We start from the raw sequence: 20,453 nt of genomic DNA on the forward strand, positions 1-20,453 counted from the left end.
TCCCGGTCTGGCCCCGTGGTGCCCTCCCGGTCTGGCCCCGTGGTGCCCTCCCGGCCTGGCCCCGTGGTGCCCTCCTGGTCTGGCCCGTGGCAGTCTCTCGGCCTGTCCCATGATGTCCTCCCGGCCTGGCCCGTGGTGCCCTCCCGGTCTGGCCCGTGGCGCCCTCCCGGCCATGGCCCCGTGGCGCGCTCCCGGCCATGGCCCCGTGGTGCCCTCCCGGCCTGGCCAGTGGTGTCCTCCCGGCCTGTCCCATGGCAGTCTCTCGGCCTGTCCCACTGTGTCCTCCCGGCCTGGCATGGCAGTGTCTCAGTGTGCAAGTGGGTCCTGCCCAGAGGTGTTCAGAAGGCACCAGGGGGAGATTGGTGAGGTGGCAGCTTCAGCAGCAGTGATAGCATAGTGGCCCAACTGGGGATGATTGAGTGTGATGAAGTTGGTATCAGCAGCAGTGGCATTGAGAACTGGTCTCCCAGATAGTGAGAAAATCAGAGGACTCATCAAAGACTGCAGAACTTTTAACTTTATTCCTTTATTTTTCTAGCTTATATTAAGAAGGGCTTTAATGTTTACTGTAGCTTTATTTCTTTATTTGTCGACTTATTCTTTGAAAGTAATGCTTAACTTTTTAACTTTGTTTCTTCACTATTTTGTACCTCATTTTCGGTACTTGGGTATGTTTGTATTGGCGCTGTTTGTGGTGACGTTATACACTTTTCATTATATTCCTTTACTGCTGTACTTGAGTACATGTGACAATAAAATCTAAATCTAAATCTAATCACACACAACCCATTGTCAGTCACTAATGGTCCCCATTTGCATCTATTCATTCTCTCAGGCTGACCTTTACCCAATCCTTTGTGTGCCCAACTGTTTTTCTCTCTCTCTCTGGGGTCCATCTCTATGTACTATTTACTCCCCACCCCATCTTCAGCATAAATACCGTTCTTTTCCATCACTTCTAAAAAAGCGTCACTGGACCCAAAACCTTAACTTTTCTTTCTGTCCACTGACCTGTTGAGTTTTTCCAGCAATTTCTGTGTTTGCTACAGATTCATGAGGAATTGGAGCACTGGTTAAAGGGAAGCCATGATGTGGAGGAGCCGGTGTTGGACTGGGGTGGACAAGGTCAAAATCCCATGGCACCAGGTAATAGTCCAAGAGATTTATTTGAAAACACAAGCTTTTGGAGTCTCGCTCCTTCTCCAGGTGTCAGTGGGAGAGGCGGCATCAGATGCAGAATTTATAAGCGAAAGATTAAAGGGTCATAGAACTAATGCAAATGTATTGAACAAACCTAAGATGGTTGTTAAATCTTCAATCAGTTAGCAAGGATTAATATACAAATCCCAGGATTTCTTTCAAGTCACTGCCCTGAGATAACTAAAGGTTTGATCAGTATACCAGAGGTGACATCTTAAGTCAGACAATGCATTTTAGGTGTGAGGCCTTGTTTATAATCTGGCTGTGTATTAACTTGGAATCAGGTTAGTTTTATTTCCAAAGTAAGAATTTATAAAATGCAGCATTGACTGTCTACAAATTGTGTGATTTTGAACAAAATAGAATGTATCCGCAATTACAAATCTACCAGTGCAAATTCACCCTATGTGTGTAATTCCAGGTAGTTAAGAGTGTACAAATAGTGTGAATAGAGTTGACGGAGCTGAATAACAACTGAAAGGATGACTGAAATGTATTATCTTGCCATTCTTTCTCTGCTGATATGTTGTACCTGTGAGCCTATACCTACTTCACCTGACCGAGGAGCGGCGGTCGAAGCTTGTGATTTTACATGAACCTGTTGGACTATAACGTGGTAACAAGGGTGCAGAGCTGGATGAACACAGCAGGCCAAGCAGCATCAGAGGAGCAGGAAAGCTGACGTTTCGGGCCGAGACCCTTCTTCAGGACTATAACGTGGTATTGTGTGACTTCTGACTTAGTTAAAGGAGAAATAATTAACAGAAACAAGGCAGTGGGATAAGTCAGATCACTCTGTGAAAAAGCGGACACAAACAAAGAGGCTGGATGTGGTTCCGATTCTGCTTCATTTGTGTTGGTTTGCGAAACTTGCTGGACTCCGTGAGATTGATCCCAAATTTATTAGGCGGGCAAGAAATCCCCCTAAAGATACAGCAGATACTAGAAATCGGAAATAAAAACACAGTACAGGAGAAACTCAGCAGATCTGGCAGCACCTGTGGAGAGAGAAGCAGAGTTAATGTTTTTGAGTTAATATTTTCAGAATGGAATATTGTCTGGATTTGTTTGTAATGTGTTTGTTCTGGGCCTGGCTGGGTTGATTGTCAGTCAAGGACTGTGTCATACTGTGATCCTGAGCTAACTGTACCATGTCAGTGACTGCCAAATCCCAAAGATGTTGATTGGCTGAGATGAAGGGGAATGGGAGGGTCTCGTGTGGAACATGGAGCAGCAGAGCGCAGACGGGCCGAGTGGCCACGCTGTGTAAATGCAGAGGGTCTGTATTTTACCAATGCGGACTCAGTATAAATGCAGCCATTGCATTGGGGAGCAGGGTCCGTGAGGCTGTGGGAGGGAGTGCTCGGTTTCTGGAAACATTTCACTCTGGGCAGGTTACTGTCCTGCGTCCTGCACCCTGCACCCTGCACCCTGCCCCCAGCAGGAATCGCCCGCCTCCAGGCGGCTGGCAGTCAGGGTGAAGGCTTGTTCTCAGTTTGAGGAAGTTTCAGATGCTGCGAAACGTGCCATTCCCGGCAGCAATGCCCGCTATCCTCGCCCTGCTGCTCGCCCTCCTGCTGAGTGCCCTCCTGCTCCGCTCCTGGTGCCCGTACCTGGTGCACGATGTGAGAAACGTCTACCGAGCGGTCATCCTGGCGATACGGATTTGGAACTACAAGAGGAAGCAGCCCCCGATCACTTTGCTGGATGTGTTCCTACAGAAAGTGAGACAATTCCCAGACAAAACGTTTGTGTTGTTTGAGGGCCGGGCTCTCAGTTACTCGGAGCTGGACAGACAGAGTAACAAAGTGGCGAGAGTTCTGCAGGGCCGGGCCGGGCTCCGGCAGGGTCAGTGTGTGGCGATCCTCTTCAGCAACCAGCCCCTGTTTGTCTCCGTTTGGTTGGCTCTCGCTAAACTCGGCTGCCCCGTGGCTTTCCTCAACTTCAACATCAGGGGCAAATCCCTGCTTCATTGTTTCAAGTGCTGTGCCTCCCAAGTGCTCATCGTCGGTGGAGGTGAGGAACTTTCAAATTCTTAAAGCAACTCCCAGGTCAGAGCAAACCACTGGCGACTCTGGGTCTCTGTTTCACACCTAGAGAATGCAATCATTTATCTGTGGGTTCACTCTTGCTGCAGTTATACAGGGCCTTGGTGAGGTCACTCCTTGAGTATTGTGCGCAGTTTTGGTCTCCTAGTCTTGCTATTAGGGAGTCCAACAAAGGTTCACCAGACTGATTCCCAGGATGGCAGGACTGACATATGAGGAAAGACTGGATCGACTGGGCTTGTACTCCCTGGACTTTAGAAGAATGAGGGGCATCTCATAGAGTCTTATAAAATCCTGATGGGACTGAACAGGCTCAATGCGGGAAGAATGTTCCCAATGTTGGGGAAGGCCACAACTAGGGGGTCACAGTCTAAGAATAAGGGGTAAGCCATTCAGGAGTGAGATGAAGATGAATTTCTTCACTCAGAGATAATAACAACTGCAGATGCTGGAAGCGAGAGTCTATAGGTGTGAGGCTGGAAAAGCACAACAAGTCAGGCAGTATTCCAGAAACAGAAAAGTCAGCCTTTTCCGGTTGAAATCCTTAGTCAGGACTGGGGAGGGGGAGGGGAGAGGTGAGGAGTCCAGAAATACATTGATGGAGGGGAGGTGGGGTGGGGTGGGGTGGGGGTGGGGTGGGGGTGGGGGGTTGTGTGTGGTAAGGGTAGGAGAGATGGTGATAGGTGGATTCAGGTAGGGGTTATTGTGATTGGTTCGTGGGAAGGGTGGAGTAAATAGCTGAGTAGGAAGATGGACAGGTTAGGTCAGGTCAGGAAGGGGGTGGCTGCACATGGGATAAGGCTGGGGGTGGAGAGATTTTGAAGCTGGTGAAGTCAATATTCAGGCCATTGGGCTGTAAGCTCCAAAGGCGAAATATGAGGTGCTGTTCCTCCAGATTACATTTGGCCTCACTCTGACAGTGGAGGAGGCCAAGGATGGTCATGTCACCAGGGGAGTGGGAGGGGCTGTTAAAGTGGATGGTAACTGGAAAGTCGGGTTGGTTGGTGCGTGCAGAGTGCAGATGCTCGACAAACTGGTCTCCAAGTCTGCATTTGGTCTCCCTGATATAGAGGAGACCACATCAGGAGCAACGCGTACAGTAGATGGGCTAGGTGAAGTGCAGGTGAATCTTTGCCAGATTTGGAAGGATTGTTTGGGTCCTCGTATGGAGGTAGAGGAGAAGTGTAGGGGCAGGTGTAGCACCTCCTGCAATTGCAGGGAAAGGTACTGGGTGTGATGAGGGGTTGGTGGGGAGTATGGAGCTGACAAGGGAGTCACGGAGTGAATGGTCCCTGTGGAAAGCGGACAGGGGTGGGGTAGGAAATACCTTTTTGGTGGTGGGGTCTGATTGTAAGTGGCAGTAGTGTTGGAGGATGATGCATTGGATTCAGAGGTTGGTAGGGTGGTACGTGAAGACTAAAGATACTCTATCCTTATTGTTGTTGGGGTGAGGGTGTTTGAGGGCAGACGTGGGAAATGGAAGAGATACAGTTGAGGGTGTCCTTAATTACAGAGGAGGGGAAATTTCAGTGTCAAAAGTAGGAGGATATCTGGGATGTCCTGGAGTGGAATGCTTCATCCTGGGAGCAGATGCAGTTGAGGCAGAGAAGTTGGGAGTTTGGGATAGCATTTTTACAGGAGGATGTGTGAGAGAAGGCGTAGTTGAGATAGTTGTGGGAGTCAGTAGGTTTGAAATGGATGTCGGTGGTGAGTCGGTTTCCAGAGATGGAGGCGGAGGGGTCCAGGAAGGGGAGGGAGGTGTCAGAAATGGTCCAGGTGAATTTGAGGGTGGGGTGGAGTGTGTTGGCGAAGTTGATAAACTGCTCAAGCTCCTCGTGGGAGCACGAGGCCGCACCAATGCAGTCATCAATATAGTGGAGGAAGAGGTGAGGGATGGTGCTGGTGTAGTTGCCAAAGAGAGACTGTTCCACAAATCCTACAATGAGGCAGGCATAGCTGGTGCCCATGGCCATCCCTTTGGTTTGCTTGGAAGTGAGAGGAATCGATGGAGAAATTGTTGAGAGTGAGGACCAGTTCCGCCAAGAAAATGAGAGCGTCAGTGGAGGGGGACCAGTTGGGCCGACAGGAGAGGAGGCAGTGGAAGGCATTTAAGCAGAAGAGTTGTGAACCTGTAGAATTCTTGACCACAGAAAGCTGTTGGGGCCAATTCGTTAGATATATTCAGGAGGGAGCGGGAGTTGGTCCTTGCAGCTAAGGGGATCAAGGGGTATGGAGAGAAAGCGGGAATGGTGGGATAGATTGCATGATCAGCCATGATCATATTGAATGGTGCAGCAGGCTCGAAGGGCCGAATGGCCTACTCCTGCACCTACTTTCTGTGTTTCTGTGTTGGGATATTGCCAGGAATGAAAGCTGTCCAGGTAACAGCAGGACAGTCAGTTCCTGCCTGCTCCCACCAGCACAGCCTCCATCTTCCTCACCACTCCTTACAGAATGAACTGATGACCACATCATCACAAGAGAAACATGGCCCTGTCAGACCCAAGAAAGGCTACATTCTGGCTCACTCCCCCTCTCCCTGACACACACATTGCTGACCCTAAAACACGATGGGCAAACTTTCCTGTACTTTATCTTCTAATTTTTAAAATTTGGTTATGGGATGTCGGCATTGCTGGCTGGGCAACATATATTGTCCACCCCTAGTTGCCCTTGAGAAGGTGGTGGGGAGCTGCCTTCTTGAACCGCTGCAGTCCTCCTGCTGTGGGTTGATCCATAATGCCCTTTGTTTCCAAGTCAGAATGCTGAGTGGCTTGGAGGGGAACTTGAATGCGGTGGTGTTCCCATGTATCTGCTGCCCTTGTCCTTCTAGATGGAAGTGGTCATGGGTTTGGCAGGTGCTGTCTAAGGATCCCTGGTGAATTTCTGCAGTGCATCTTGTAGATACTACACACTGCTGTTACTGAGCATCAGTGGTGGAGGGAGTGGATGTTTGTGGATGCAGTGTCAATCAAGCGGGCTGCTTTGTTCTGGATGGTGTCAAGCTTCTTGAGTGTTATTGGGGCTGCACTCATCCAGGCAAGTGGTGAGTATTCCATCACACACCTGACTTGTGCCTTGTAGATATGGACAGGATTTGGGAAGTTACTCGTCACAGTATTCCTAGTTGCTGACCTGTTCTTGTAGTCACTGTGTTTATATGGCAAACTCAATTGACTTCTGGTCGATAGTAACCCCAAGGATGTTATAATGGGGGATTCAGTGATGGTAACACCATTGACTGCCAAGGGATGGGGGGGAGACTGTCTGTTATTAGTGATGGTTGTTGCTTGATATGTGTGTGGCATGAATGTTATTTACCATTTGTCAGACCAAGCCTCGATATTGTGCAGGTCCTGATTGCTTCAATATCTGTGGAGTTGCGAATGATGCTGAACATTGTGCAATCATCAGTGAACATCCTATTTCTGACCTTTTATAAGTGGCTTGTCAACATTGCTCTGAATTTGTTACAGAAAGTTCTTTTAAATTAGAAATCTTGTTGTGAACCTTTCAATCAGTCATTAGAAATTCAAACATTTTAGTAAATTTTTGGTGTATGCAGGCATTATAGCTGGTATAAGATTGTGATGTATACTCTGTGAGCGTCATATTTCCTGTGTCACGTTTGGGATAGGCTCATTATAAATAAACTGATCTGTACACAGTAAATATTGATTATTGTGTATTTTGCAGATCTGAGGTGTTCAGTGGAGGATGTACTGCCCAGTTTAAGAGAGAACAATATCACTGTTTTAATTTTCGATGACAAGTGTACCACAGAAAGCATTGGGAATGATGAAATTCAAGTTGCATCTGACCAGCCACTGCCTTTATCCCTCCGATCACACGTTACCTTCGACAGCCCCTTTATTTATATCTATACCTCCGGAACAACAGGTATCTCTGCTTATTCTAGAACCTGCCCAGTATTACACTCTCTTATATCTTGTAAATAATACATGCTTATTAGGTATTTTGTGTCATTGAAACTTAGACAGTTTTGCTACAGCAGTGAAAAATTGACTGTGTTTGAAGTGATAAACAAGAGGATAAATAATCAAATCATTTTTAATGTCACAGTGTGATGGATCTTTAGGATTGCTTTATGTTCCAGCTGTTTGTATAGTGATGGTTTCTTCACTGAATCAGAGGATTCAAATGATGGGTCTAACGTGATTTGACTTTTTTTTTTGGGGTTTAAAGGTTTGCCCAAAGCTGCCATCATCACTCACTCTCGAGCACATCTTTTTGCTTTCTTCGTTGCAACTTGTGATGTCTACAGTAATGATGTGATTTACACCACTCTGCCTCTTTACCACAGTGCTGGTTCCATGGTTGGAATCTGTGGCTGCATTTATGCAGGTAGGTCCCCGAATCTAAATTTGCTCCTTTATGGTTTTTACCCCGTTCCATCTCGTTGAGATGGTCTCAGCTCCTTTTCTATTCTTTGCAGCGTTTAAAATGAGCTTCTTGAAACTGCAGAGGAAAAGGTGAAGCCCTTTGGTCTAAAGTACAGCATTTTGTTAATATTAAACCCAGAGGTCAGGGTTGAAGATTTCTTCTTCTCTTTGTTTGTTTACTAGCCAATGGGCCTTTGGAATGCAGAAAAAACTCAATCCTTTTGAATAATCTCATTAAAGCTGTTCCAGAGACTGTAAGAAATTCAGTACAAAGAGACAATAAAGAGCAAACTGCCTGTGTCACATCGAGAGAGAGAGAGACCCTGAGAGAGACTGCAAGAGAGATTTTTTAAAAAGGGAGGAACCAGAGAACTCTAGCCACAGAGTGACAGACAGTTCAAGACTGGAGAGAAAGAATGTGAAAAGATTTTCTTGTCTGAATTTGGAACATTCTGAGAAATGCCCATGAGATTTGCTGGGTGATTTCAGCATCAGATTGATGCAATCCTGGATATGAAAGGCTTCAAGGATTTATCCCTGGCAGCTCTCCCAGTCTCCCATCTGCTAGAATATGGGAGATGGCAGAATTCCCAAAGCGTTGCATTTTGAAACCTACCTATTAATGTTGAGCATGAATACTGTTTAAAATAATTTTCTGGTGGGTCTTGACCCTTTTTAAAAAATCATACTGTCCTTTCCTTTTATGTTTTGCTTGAAAATCTTTTCCCGTACCAAACGGGTTTGAATAAATGAGTTACACTCCTGTGGTTCACAGCACGTTGAGTTGAGACCAAGGGCAGAACCTGCTGTTTCTGGAGGTGGGAAGGCACTTAATTCAACGTGGTGTTGTACACCCATTCCCTGCTGCCTTACAAACCTCCAACAGGAGGATCAAGACGGGACAGTAGGCCTGTTCCCTGCCACCACTTGAAACCCTTAAGTGGTTGATTAAGAATCTCTTATAGGCCTGAGCCTGCATGGCTGAGGTTAACCCATCTGCAGGAGGGTCTGTGACTGTGCAGTTTGCCCAACAGTTGCTACTCTTGGGGTAACTTGTCACCTCGAGGTGGGGTGACCTAAGGCAGTCAGCGATGGAGCGACTGGACATTGGGCAGTGGGTGCCCACTGGGAGCCAACCTTCTTCCCCTCTTTCCAGCTCCCCTGCCCACCACCCCTCCTCGTACAAACCCCACTCTCATCACTCCCCACAGTCCGTGACGCTGGAACTCTGGGAGCACTCTGCTGGCAGTAACCATAGCTGCCTCCATAGTGGTCATCATGTGCCAACCTCTGATTTGGCAGCTCTCACTGGGCAGGACCTCTGCCCCTTGGGGTCTTGGCTCCAGCTGATTTTGTTACCGGACATGTTTAATCCCAGACTGAGACCCGTTTGATCACGATCATATTTTGTTTTGTTTTGGTTTTAATGAAGTCAACTCTTAATGAAATATAAGCATGCAATTTGCAGATTTTGTTTTAACAATAAAGCAGAATTTTGTTAACCAAAAGAAATTAAGATGAAATAGAATAAACCCAATGATAATGTCACACAAATTCAAAGATGTCTAAACACACAGTAAAAGTATAATTCCATTAATCCCAAAATACACAGTTACAAGTTCCAAAACAATCCTTGTACAATACAGAAAAGTACCCTTTTTACAGTATTCATGCCAGAGAAAAAATCCTAAACACCTTGAGAGGCTTAAGGTAACTATTACCTTAACTCCTGAACTGGAAATGCTGATAGCTTCTTCCTTGAGCCATCATACACGTAAACTTAAACATACCTAACTTCAAATAACCTCTTTAGGGCTTTTTCTCAACACTCTGATTTGTTACTCTAAGGAATCTAGTTTTGCTATATTCTCCCGTTTTCAGGAGCGCTGCTGTATACAACCATCCCCATTCAAAGACTTTACAGAACTGCCCAAAAACAAAGTAAAACTAAAAAAAAGCTCTCTTTCTCTCTCTCTCTCTCTCTCTCTCTGTCTCTCTGAGCTATGGATGTTTGCCTAGAAATTTCGAATAAACCTTTAAAGCACAATGTGCCAAAGTATAGTCCAACAGGTTAATTTGAATATACAAGCTTTTGGAGTCTCGATCCTGACACCTGAAAAAGGAGCGAGACTTCAAAAGCTTGGTTCTTCAAATTAACCTGTTGGACTATAACCTGGTGTCATGCAATTTTTGACCTTGACTTCCCTAGTCCAACACCGGCACCTCCATATCATTTCAGAGACCTTGCCACTGATTGGGATGAGAGAAGGTGGATCTCTCCACTGCCTCAATAAGATTCTGTTACGGAGGTGGCCAGGGGCTTACCCACTAATGAGATCGACATCTTCAATCTTTGTTCATGTCCCCGTGGTTTAACTCATTGATGGCCAGCCTCTGTTCGGTGTGGCTTGGAATCCCTGCTGAGCCCTAACTCTCTGCTCCGTCCTGCCACTCCACAGGAATGGCCAGCATCCCAGGGGAAGCAGCTTCATTACCATCTGCACCTAGGTCCTTGGAACCAGTAAAGGAATGGGGGTGATGGCAGCAAACTGCCCCAACCATAACGTGGTAGCGGTTGGCACATCAGCACATACAGGAGTCATAACATTTAATAAACAGCTGCTTTCAGTAGTGGGCAATAACTATTACTTAAATTAATTGCTCCCGTTTTATTGTGAGATAATCTGGGAATGCAGAAAAGTGGAGAATAATCATGTTTGTATTTCGTTCCTTTTCTTTGACAGGGGCAACTGTTGTCTTACGTCGTAAGTTTTCTGTAAGCCAGTTCTGGGATGACTGCAGACAGTATGATGTCACTGTTATCCAGTACATTGGGGAGATGTTACGCTACCTCTGCAATGCTCCAAAGGTAAATCTAACAGCAGATGTTGTTCATGTGACATGCCCCACACTGTCTGGTGATTGTTATCTATCTGTGTGTCTGTGTCTGGGGGAGGGGGGGAGATATTCCAACAGCAAAGAGAATCCATGTGATTGGAGCAGAAAGTCCTTCCCATCCACCAATGCTGTCATTGTGGCCCTACCTACACCAACTGATTCCTACCCAAGAAATTCCTTTCTATGAAACCCCTTTAGCATAAAGATTTGCTGGTTACTGTCATTATTTAATGTGGGAGTTTGGAACGTAGGAGAGTTTAAAAAAAGACTTTCCCCCTCCATTCTAAGTCTTCGGCGCTAAAAGAATTTAGAAATTTTCTTGCTGTTTTTGGAGGTATTTTTGTACAAAGGTATCATCATATTTTGCACAATAGTCAGAAGGCTGAAGGTCTGGCAATGAGGCAGTCTGGACTGAGGCTGATGCTGAAATGAACATTTTTGTACAGTCATACGGCATGGAAACAGACCCTTCAGTCCAACTCGTCTACACCACCAAGTTTCCCAAACTAACCCAGTCCCACTTGTCTGTGTTTGGTCCATATCCCTCTAAACCTTTGCTATTCATCTACCTGTCCAAATGTCTTTTAAATGTTGTAACTATACCTGCATGCACCATTCCCTCTGGCAGTTCATTCCACATATGATCCACCCTCTGTGTGAAAAAGAAGCTTCTCAGGTCCCTTTTAAATCTTTCTCCTCTCACCTTAAAAATATGCCCCTTAGTTTCGAACTCCCCCACCCTAGGGAAAAGACCTTTGCTGTTCACATTATCTATGCCCCTCGTGATTTTATAAACTTCTGCAAGGTTACCACTCAACCTCCTACACTCCAGTGAAAAAAGTCCCAGCCTGTCCAGCCTCTCCTTATAACTCAAACCCTCCATTCCCAGCAACATCCTGGTAAATCTTTTCTGAACCCTCTCCAATATGATAGTATCCTTCCTATAGCAGGTGGACCAGAGTACACTCTACTCCAAAAGTGGCTTCAACAACGTCCTCAAATCAACATGACGTCCTGACTCCTATACTTGGTGGTCTGAGTCAAGTGTGCAGCAATTTCATGATCAACTTTTCTGCTTTTATTTAATTGCAAGTATTGGGTACATTTGATTGATTGCTTGGGGCTTGGGGCCTGGGGCCTGTGAGGTGAAGACATGCACAAGTGAGAAATGTAGCAGAATCTGGTCTGGTTATGATCTCTGAGGAACACACTGGTTGAGAGCTGCTGGTATGTTCCTAAGGGGCTGCCAGTCTGATGGCATCACCTGGCAGTATTGTGTAGTCTCCTTTCTCCTGTTTTGAAAACTGGGCTCTGTTTGAGTGAAGCAATAGGCACAAAGTTCCACGGGGATTTCCTGGGTGCGAGGATAGCCTGCAGCACACCTGAAGGAGAATGGAATCAGCCTTTTATCAAAATTACAAAATGATGAATTTAAGTTGGTCCTTGATGAAGCTGTGAGTGCCAGATGTTGCTGCTTCCACACCCCCTCAGACACATGTGTGGAATATAGGCAATTGATGTTGGCGCAGCCAGAGATGTCCACACCCTGCTAAAGAATATTTTAAAAAAGGATTTAAAAACCTCGATCGATTTTCCTGGTACCTGCGGCAGCGACACCGAGAACAGGCAGTTGAGGTCCCTGGAGAGTGAGCTAAGCAGAGGACTTATCACAGACTGTTGAACTTTAAATCTTATTCCTTTATTTTTCTACTTTTGTATTAAGAAGGATTTTAGTATTAACTATTACCTTATTTCTTTTGTTTTCTACTTATTCTATGAAGAAAATGTTTAACTTTTTAACTGTGTTCTCTGACTACTTTGTACCTTGGTTTTTTTGTACCTAGGTACCTTTGTATCTAAGATGACACCGTGTGTGGTAACATTATACACTTTTCACTGTACTCCTGTACTTCTGCACTTGAGTACACGTGACAGTAAAATCTAAATGTAAATGGAAAGCAAGTTTTCTGGAAGCTGTCAGGTTCTGGTAAAGGCCATTTGGCTGGAATTGTACTGGCTATAGCACAGCCGGCCAGGCTGAATGGACCAACTCAGAAAATGCTCCTGAAGCTGTTGTAGCCTCTCTGAGGTTGTTCTTTCAATTCATTAGAGCAAAAGCTCCTCACCCACAGAAATGAAGTAAAACCTGTCTATCAGGACTGCTTCTGACTTAAAGCTAAACTTGAAAATGTTCCCGTAACATTACTCCTGTCATTCTCACTGCTGAAGCTCATGGCAATAGAAAGAGGAACTTGCAAAATGTCCCAGCTTTCACAATCGTACAATGTGACAATATGTTTGATGCCTAATGAGGGTCCATTACTATGGCGATATGGCACAAACAGTTTCCTGTTTTCACTGAATGGTGCTGGATTCTTGCTGAACCAGTTATAGTTGGCTAGCTTTTGCAATTCCACATTCAAATACAAAGCCTAGTTTCTCTTGCAGAATTAAAATATACATTCTTCTTTTGTTCCAATGATTGCATTTTGCTTGTAGAAAAGCAATGAAAGAGATCACAAGGTGAGGCTGGCTTTGGGGAATGGTGCACGGCCAGATGTCTGGAAGGAGTTTTTAAATCGATTTGGAAACATCCAAGTTTGTGAGTTTTATGGTGCCACTGAAGGAAATGTTGGCTTCTTTAATAATGTGGGCAAAATCGGTTCATCAGGGCGGATCAGCGTTTTTACCAGGGTAAGAAAGCAAGTTTTGTTTTTAATCCTAATGTGTGGTTGACAATTGTGCAGAGATTAGAAACAATTAATGGTTAAAATTAGCATTTCCTGTGACTCAGTCCTTGTTGCATCAGCTATAGTTAAGTTATTGAAATGCCAAGTGCTTCTGTCACTCTCTGCTAGACCTCATTTGATCTAAACTCCTCTTCAGTTATGGACTCAGAGGATCAAATGGCCTCCTTCTGTGCAGAATGACTTTGAGAGTTCTCAGTCTTATCACTACAATCTTCTTCCTTCCTCACTTTGCATCCATTCTTCTGTTACTCATGCAGATCTCATCAGCACAACTTGGACATGGTGCCGTGTTGCCAGTGCTCCTGTGGTAGGAGAGCTACAGGAGGGGATGGTGCATAGTAAAGCTCCTTCCATTCTCATCCACCAAATCTGCTTGGGTCAGGTCCCACATTGATTGATTGGATCTAGAACAGAATGTGCTGTAAAGTGCCCACTCTTTGGCCCAGAAATGTGATTGCGTTATCCCCATTTTACAAGCTTTAAACAGACATTAACATCCAGTTTGTCTGACAATGCAAGCTTTTCCTTCTGTCTAACACTATAAATTGTTGCTCCCCTTGAAATTTGGCATTCTTGACTACAAGGCAAAAAGCCTTGACATCTTGCCTCTTTTTTTCACGCTGTGATTAAGTCACTCAGAAACTCTGTGACACAGATCAAGGGCCTAGGAGCAGTGTTCTTTATCACAGCTGCACTCTGATTCATTTAAATCTATTCCAATTGTGAATTTCATGTGGTGCCCAGGGCCACATGAACAAGCACATGCTATACACCCACCTCCACCTCTCCCTCTCTCAACAAGTCCTGCACAAATCATGCTTTTTTGCCCCCCCCGACTTGTGTATTTGCCAAATCAAATTGCTCAGTCATTGCATGGACCTTGATTTCCGACTGATCAGCTACTTCACCCATGTGATATTTCCATTTGTCGCTGTTAACGTTTGTATTTCTCAGTGACGCAGCCTCACATTGAGCTGTGGCGTAGTTTTATACTGTGGACTTGCACCTTTCAAAGGCCCGGTCTTGGTGATCAGAGCTGAGTAAGTCAATATTGTACAGCCATGATAATTGGATCAGGCAGATTTGAGTTCTCCTGAAATCCCAGTTGGAATTTAGCAGTTATTTATTTATCTTTTTGGATTAAGATTTTTATTTGTGATGGAAAAGATTATGCCTTGTGCCCAGTGTTGGTGTTAAATTATATTCTGCTGAAACTAAGCAGAACTATTTTGGGAATTGCCTGTGTTCACAAACAGAAACAGGTTGCAAAACAGAATGTTGATTGGAGGTACACCATATGTAGTGGGTGTCGTTAAATAAAAACTTATAGGTATCTGAAGACTAGACTGAAGTTTCCGGTTGATTCCTGGGGGTGAAGGGGTTTACCTGATGAGGGAAGATTGCGGAGGTTAGGTCTACACTTATTAGAGTTTACAACAATGGGAAGTGACCATATTGAAGCATATGGTGCGGGGGTCTAGGGTTGGGGGAGGTGGGGGCTTCACCAGGCAGATACTGAGGGAATCTTTCTCCTCATGGGGAAATCTAAAAGGACAGTTTGGAAATGAGTCTTCCAGTCAAGACTGAGGTAAAGCGGAATCTTTTCTGAGGGCCATTAAACTTTGGAATCCTCTTTCCCCCAGGGCAGTGCAGACTGGGTCATTGAATTTATTCAAGGCTGAACTCAACAGATTTTTGATAGACAATAGAGTTAATCAGTGGGGTGGGCCGTGGGGTCGGGGTGGGGGGAGCTCGGCACTTGATGGGAAAATGGAGTTAAGGCCACAACCTGATCATCCATGATCTTAGTAAATGGTGGAGTAGGCATGATGGGATGGAATGGCTACCTCCTGCTCCCAGCTCTTCAAGTTCTTACGGTGGCTCACCACCTGGGGATGGGCAGCAAATTCTGACTTTGCCATGAGCAATATTTTAAACAAAGCTGGCTATCTTGAGTTGTGACCACAACAAACCTCCCAGCTGATTGATAGCATGGACCATTGCCTGGGAATATTGGCTTCCTGAAAAAGGTTATCCCTTTTTAAAAGCCATACCAAATTCATCTGAATTATCAACAATTTTATTCTTATGATCTTTCATACAAACACATTCTTCAAAATCATGTTTTGATTCTTTCTGTTGGAGTTCTAATTATATTTTCCAGCAGTAATAACAGTCCTTATGATTGGACGATGAATTAGATTGATTTTTGTCGTTACAATATATTGTGTTTGATTCAATGATAGATTCCAGTTAAATAGTTCACTGATATTCTACAGACCTGAAAGCCTGACCTTTGTCCTAAACAGTCCTGATTTTATGGAATAAGCTCTCCAAGATTCTTCTCCAGTTTGTATGTGTCTGTGGGATGGAAGGGGAACTGGGCATACAGGGGTGGAGTGTGGTCTGATGGGAGTATGAATGAGCCAGTAGGTGAATGTGGGCCACTGTTTTGGGTTGTGTAATCCTTTGTGTGAGGGAAACATTAATTTGTTTTGTGAAACCACCAATTGGGATTCAATAGTTGAAATGTTGTAAGTTAATGAAGGGGATCATTTCTGTTGTAAACTATTCACTGCTTTGGAGGTTACCAAAATGTAAGAAATCTGTTGCGTTTCAGGGGCAGCTCCAGGCTCATTTTCCCCCTCCTTCTGCCAAGCTAATCAGGAGTTAAAAGACACAGTTACACTTTGTCAGAAATAATGAAGAATAATGACTCCAACTTTCTCCACTGGATCATTTTCCACACTAGCCATCATAATGGACTCTGGCACAGAGATTGCTCCCTTTATATTAGTTAAGAATGCTGGGTGGTCATTGTCACTAGGAACTGAGTGTAAGCTGTCCAGCTTCTGACTGAAGATCATTGACCTGAAACATTAACTTTCCTTCTCTATCCACGGTTGCTGCCTGATTTGATGAGTATTTCCAACATTTCTGCTTTTATTTAATATCTCCAGCATGTGGAATACTTGTTCTTGGAGCCACCACCCATCACTGGGGAAAAAAAAAAGAGATCTGCTGGAAACTGGGTCAAGACCTTCTGCATTCCACTCCCACTGACCATTTAGAAAAGAAATCTGCCCAACTCCACTGCTTTAAGGGGCTGATCTATTGTGTCTTTGGTTCCTCATTTTTAAGAATTTATCTCTTTAGTTGCTCCATCCTGTATTCAAATACTGTAACATGAACGTAATCCTCTGGTTTTAACACTAAGCTAATCCACTGGGTTTTTCTCCTCAGATGTTCATGCCGTTTCACCTGGTTAAATATGATGTTGACCGGGAAGCACTTGTACGAGATGCCAATGGTCATTGCATTGAGGTTGCTAAAGGTAATGGTTTGCATTGAGGTTGCTAAAGGTAATGGTTTGTTCATGAGAGATTCCTCAATAATGTTCCTCCCTCCTCACAGAGATTAATGTTTGATTGATAAGAATCTGTCTCTGTCTGGTAACACTGAACAAACACTAACAAAATTCTTCTGGTGAGATCTTGTTCAGTTGGGATTTAACAACTGTATGAGATTCAAATCATTGACGTTCAGTAGCAGCAGGTATGTCCCATCTACAAGGTGCACTGCATGCATTCACCAAAACTGCTTCGATGGGCTAAAACTTAAACCTCTGCCACCTACAAGGACTCAGGCAGCAGATACATGGGAACACCACAACCTGCAGGTTCCTCTTCAAGCCACTCACCATCCTGACTTCTGAATTATCCCAACGTTCTTTTAATGTTACTGGGTTAAAATCTTGGAACTCCCTCACCACTGGGTCTACCTGTAGCATGTGGACTGTGGCGGTTCCAGAAGTCACCTCATCGCCACCTTCTTCAGGGGCTAGAAATGCTGGCCCAGCCAGCAATGCCCACATCCAATTAACTTTTTTTTAGATATTGAGAAACTGAGAACCTGGAGAATGAGGAGGAGTCAGTCTGATGCACTGAAAGTGAGCAATAATATTTCCTAACAACTTAGATGGCTTTTAATAAATACTGCAAAGGGTACCCTGAATACCATCATGACTCCTAAACAAGGTCCTTAATTGCCAAACATTGTGACTGCTTTTCCCCAAGATAGACAGAAGACACAAAGTGTGATCAGATGTTGGTAACATTGAATTACATTGTTTCTTTTGAACAATCCTGTTTGTAAATGGGATCCCTCCTTAACAAATTTTCTACAAGATTCCATGTTGCTTTTGCCAGATCATCTGTGGAATTGCTTTATAACAATACACTTTGTAATTAGAAATAAATTAAACATGAAATGCTGGTCATTTCACATGAAGGCTTTCAATGTCTGTGAAAACAAAAGACAAGCTTTGGCAGCAGATTCCTCTCCCTCTGACCCGATCCAATCTGAACTGATGAATGTGACTCTCTCAGAACTCTCCCTTTCCAGCGGCTTGCATTTCCAACTTAGATTTTTTTTGTGATTTTAGTTTTACATCATTTCCTGTTTTGAAAATGTCTACAAGTGTCTGTGTTGTGCTAGAGATTTTGAATTAAATTGAATGATTGTAAAGTTATGATATTAATGACTTGTGGAACACTGCAGAGTTTTCTGACATTTTAGTGTCCTAGCAGGAGAGCCTGGACTTCTTATTGCGAAAATTACACCCAAAACCCCATTCCTTGGGTATGCAGGGAATAGTGTCCTAACCAATCAGAAGCAGCTGAGAGACGTGTTCTGCAAAGGAGACCTATATTTCAACAGTGGAGACCTCATGATGCTCGACCATGACAATTTCATCTACTTCAAAGACAGAATTGGAGATGCATTCAGGTCAGAGGCACGTGGGGCTTTGACCCAAACTGATGCTTTCCATTTCTGTATTTTTATAACTTCCATAGATAACTGCTTCCATTGTTCATCAATGGAATCGTAATTCTTTTGAAAATTTCCTTTGAAGGTGAAAATCAGTATATATTCCAAATCCCTAACAATAAAAGTAGGTCTCATGTGTGAACAGCTTGGAAACCAGAACTTTAACCCCACTACACTGACGTCATATGATTATTCAAGTTGTTACATATAGAGTAAAACCTGTGTGTACAAGGATCCGTTTCTGATGATGAATGTTTCATTTGCACAGATTTTGTCCTTTAATACCTAGATAAAAATGGAAGGATTTTCGATCATTTGCTAGGTAACTTGGTGTTATCTCAGATAATATATGGTGCCTCCCTATACTGTTTCCCCACTGGGAATGTGAGATTATATGTTCAGTAATCAGATTCCCCATTTGGAGAAACAATCTCTGACCCTGATCCCTACCAGTTTGTGGATGTGTGTTGCTTTGTAAAGCTTTTGAAATTCATATGAAAATGTAAAGAGAGAAAAACAGTAACTAAATACCTATTTAATTAAAAAAATTGGAAATGCCAGATTTCTCACTCAAATGATGCAAGGATCAGATTGGGAAGGATTGTCGAAGGATGTTTATTTGTGCATTTGAGCGCACTAACAATTTGAGGCAGAGCTGAACGAGTCTGTGAATCTGAGTATTTTAATTCACTTGTATGTGTTTTCAGTAACTTCTTTTTATGTTTAGATGGAAAGGGGAGAATGTATCCACTACTGAGGTGGCTGATATTCTGTCGGTGCTGGATTTTGTTCAGGAAGTCTGTGTATATGGAGTAACTGTTCCAGGTATGAGACGTGTTTGTGTAATGGACATCTCAAATCGTCTACTGCATGAACAAACTAACCCTTCACCACTCTGTGTCCTTGCAAACATCACAGCTCCAAGCTCCCTTTCCCCACCAGCTCCTAGACATCCCACCTCCTCCCAAATCCATTCCCACCTTTCCCAGAACTCCCATGTTTGAATCAGTTCAATCAGGTTTCTGCTACTGCCATTTTACTGAATATCCTCCCATGATAGTGGTGAACTTTCCCTTCTTACCCTTTTCAACCTTTCCGTAGCTTTCCCCACAGGCACCACTCTGTCCTTCTCCAACCCCTTTCCATTCTCATCTGTTTGTGTTCTCATGTGGTCACCACCATTGTGGTCATTTTGTGACTTCTCTTCTGCTGCAACACTGTGTTCCTTCAACTAGATATATTCCTGGTCCCCCTCCTGTTTCCTGTCTCCAGTCTACATCCTGTCCTTTGACAAATTATCTAAAAACAAACTATCCATCTTCCTAAATCCGCTAACAACCCTCTCCCACTACTCCGAAACCACCTCCCCAGCCACTGTTTCTGGCTGAATGAGATGAGGGTGTCACTGGCTAGACAGCATTTATTGTTCATCCCTAATTGGTTAAGAATCAGTCACAGTGCTGAGAGTCTGGAGTTACATGTTACATGCTACATAGTAACTTCCTTCCCTAAAGGACATTGGAGGGTTTTTCCTGACAATTCACACTGGAATCATGGATATCATGAGACTTTTAATTCCAGCTGTTTATTGAATTAATACTATTGATCTGAACCCAGATCTCTGGATTAATATTCCAATGATAATGTCACTAGGCTGTCACCTTCCCTGAACACATGACCTCCTAGGAGAGGTCACAACCTCTAACATCACCTGATTACAGCTCCCTGCTTCGGCTAATCAGCTGCTGAAACCCTCACGCATTCAGATTTGACTAATCCTGTGCTGTCCTGACCAAGTCAGAAATCACATGATACCAGGTTATAGTACAACAGGTTTATGTGAAAACACAAGCTTTTGGAGTCTTACTCCTTCTAAAGGTGTTAGTAAGAGAGGTAATATCAGACACAGAATCATATGCAAAAGATCAAAGGATCACATCACTGATGAGGATGTACTAAACAAGCCTAAGATGCTGTTAAATCTTTAATAAGTTAGAAGCTTTTAATTAATTGATATGTATTTGTAAATCCCCATATTCCTTTGAAGTTACTGTCCTGAGAGAACTAAAGGTTTTATCAGTGCAAAGAAGAAGTGACATTTTAGGTCAGACAATGCATGTTAGGTGTGAGGCCTTGTTTAGAATCTGTTTGTGTTTTGGTTTGGAGTCAGACTGGTTTTATTTCTAAAGTAGTAATTCATAAAACACCACATTGACTGACTGACTGTCTATAAATTATATGCTTCTTTTTAAAAAAAAATTGTATCTGCAAGTACAAATTCACCCCATAGATTCATGTGTGAGTGTGTGTGTGGGCAGAGAGAG

The 20,453-nt window shown here is 43.9% G+C and overlaps 1 protein-coding gene across 4 annotated transcripts in view; it reads left to right on the forward strand.

The window, feature by feature from the left end:
• Positions 1-20,453, forward strand: part of LOC109917422 (very long-chain acyl-CoA synthetase) — a 51,691-nt gene that overhangs the window by 25,878 nt on the left and 5,360 nt on the right. Inside the window, exons 1-8 of one of the 4 annotated variants that reach the window (XM_048615972.1) lie at positions 1,079-1,146; positions 6,945-7,148; positions 7,455-7,613; positions 10,396-10,520; positions 13,049-13,243; positions 16,543-16,633; positions 17,889-18,087; positions 18,857-18,954. In XM_048615972.1, coding sequence (XP_048471929.1) covers positions 1,137-1,146; positions 6,945-7,148; positions 7,455-7,613; positions 10,396-10,520; positions 13,049-13,243; positions 16,543-16,633; positions 17,889-18,087; positions 18,857-18,954 — 1,081 coding nt within the window. In that variant the 5' untranslated portion in view covers positions 1,079-1,136. Of the gene's footprint in view, positions 1-1,078; positions 1,147-2,612; positions 3,217-6,944; positions 7,149-7,454; positions 7,614-10,395; positions 10,521-13,048; positions 13,244-16,542; positions 16,634-17,888; positions 18,088-18,856; positions 18,955-20,453 lie in introns of those variants that run through there. The other 3 variants (XM_020517248.2, XM_048615971.1, XM_048615970.1) reach the window with 3 other exon arrangements.

The sequence above is a fragment of the Rhincodon typus genome, chromosome 33, assembly GCF_021869965.1.
Source record: "Rhincodon typus isolate 14 chromosome 33, sRhiTyp1.1, whole genome shotgun sequence".
In the NCBI taxonomy this organism is placed as follows: domain Eukaryota; kingdom Metazoa; phylum Chordata; class Chondrichthyes; order Orectolobiformes; family Rhincodontidae; genus Rhincodon; species Rhincodon typus.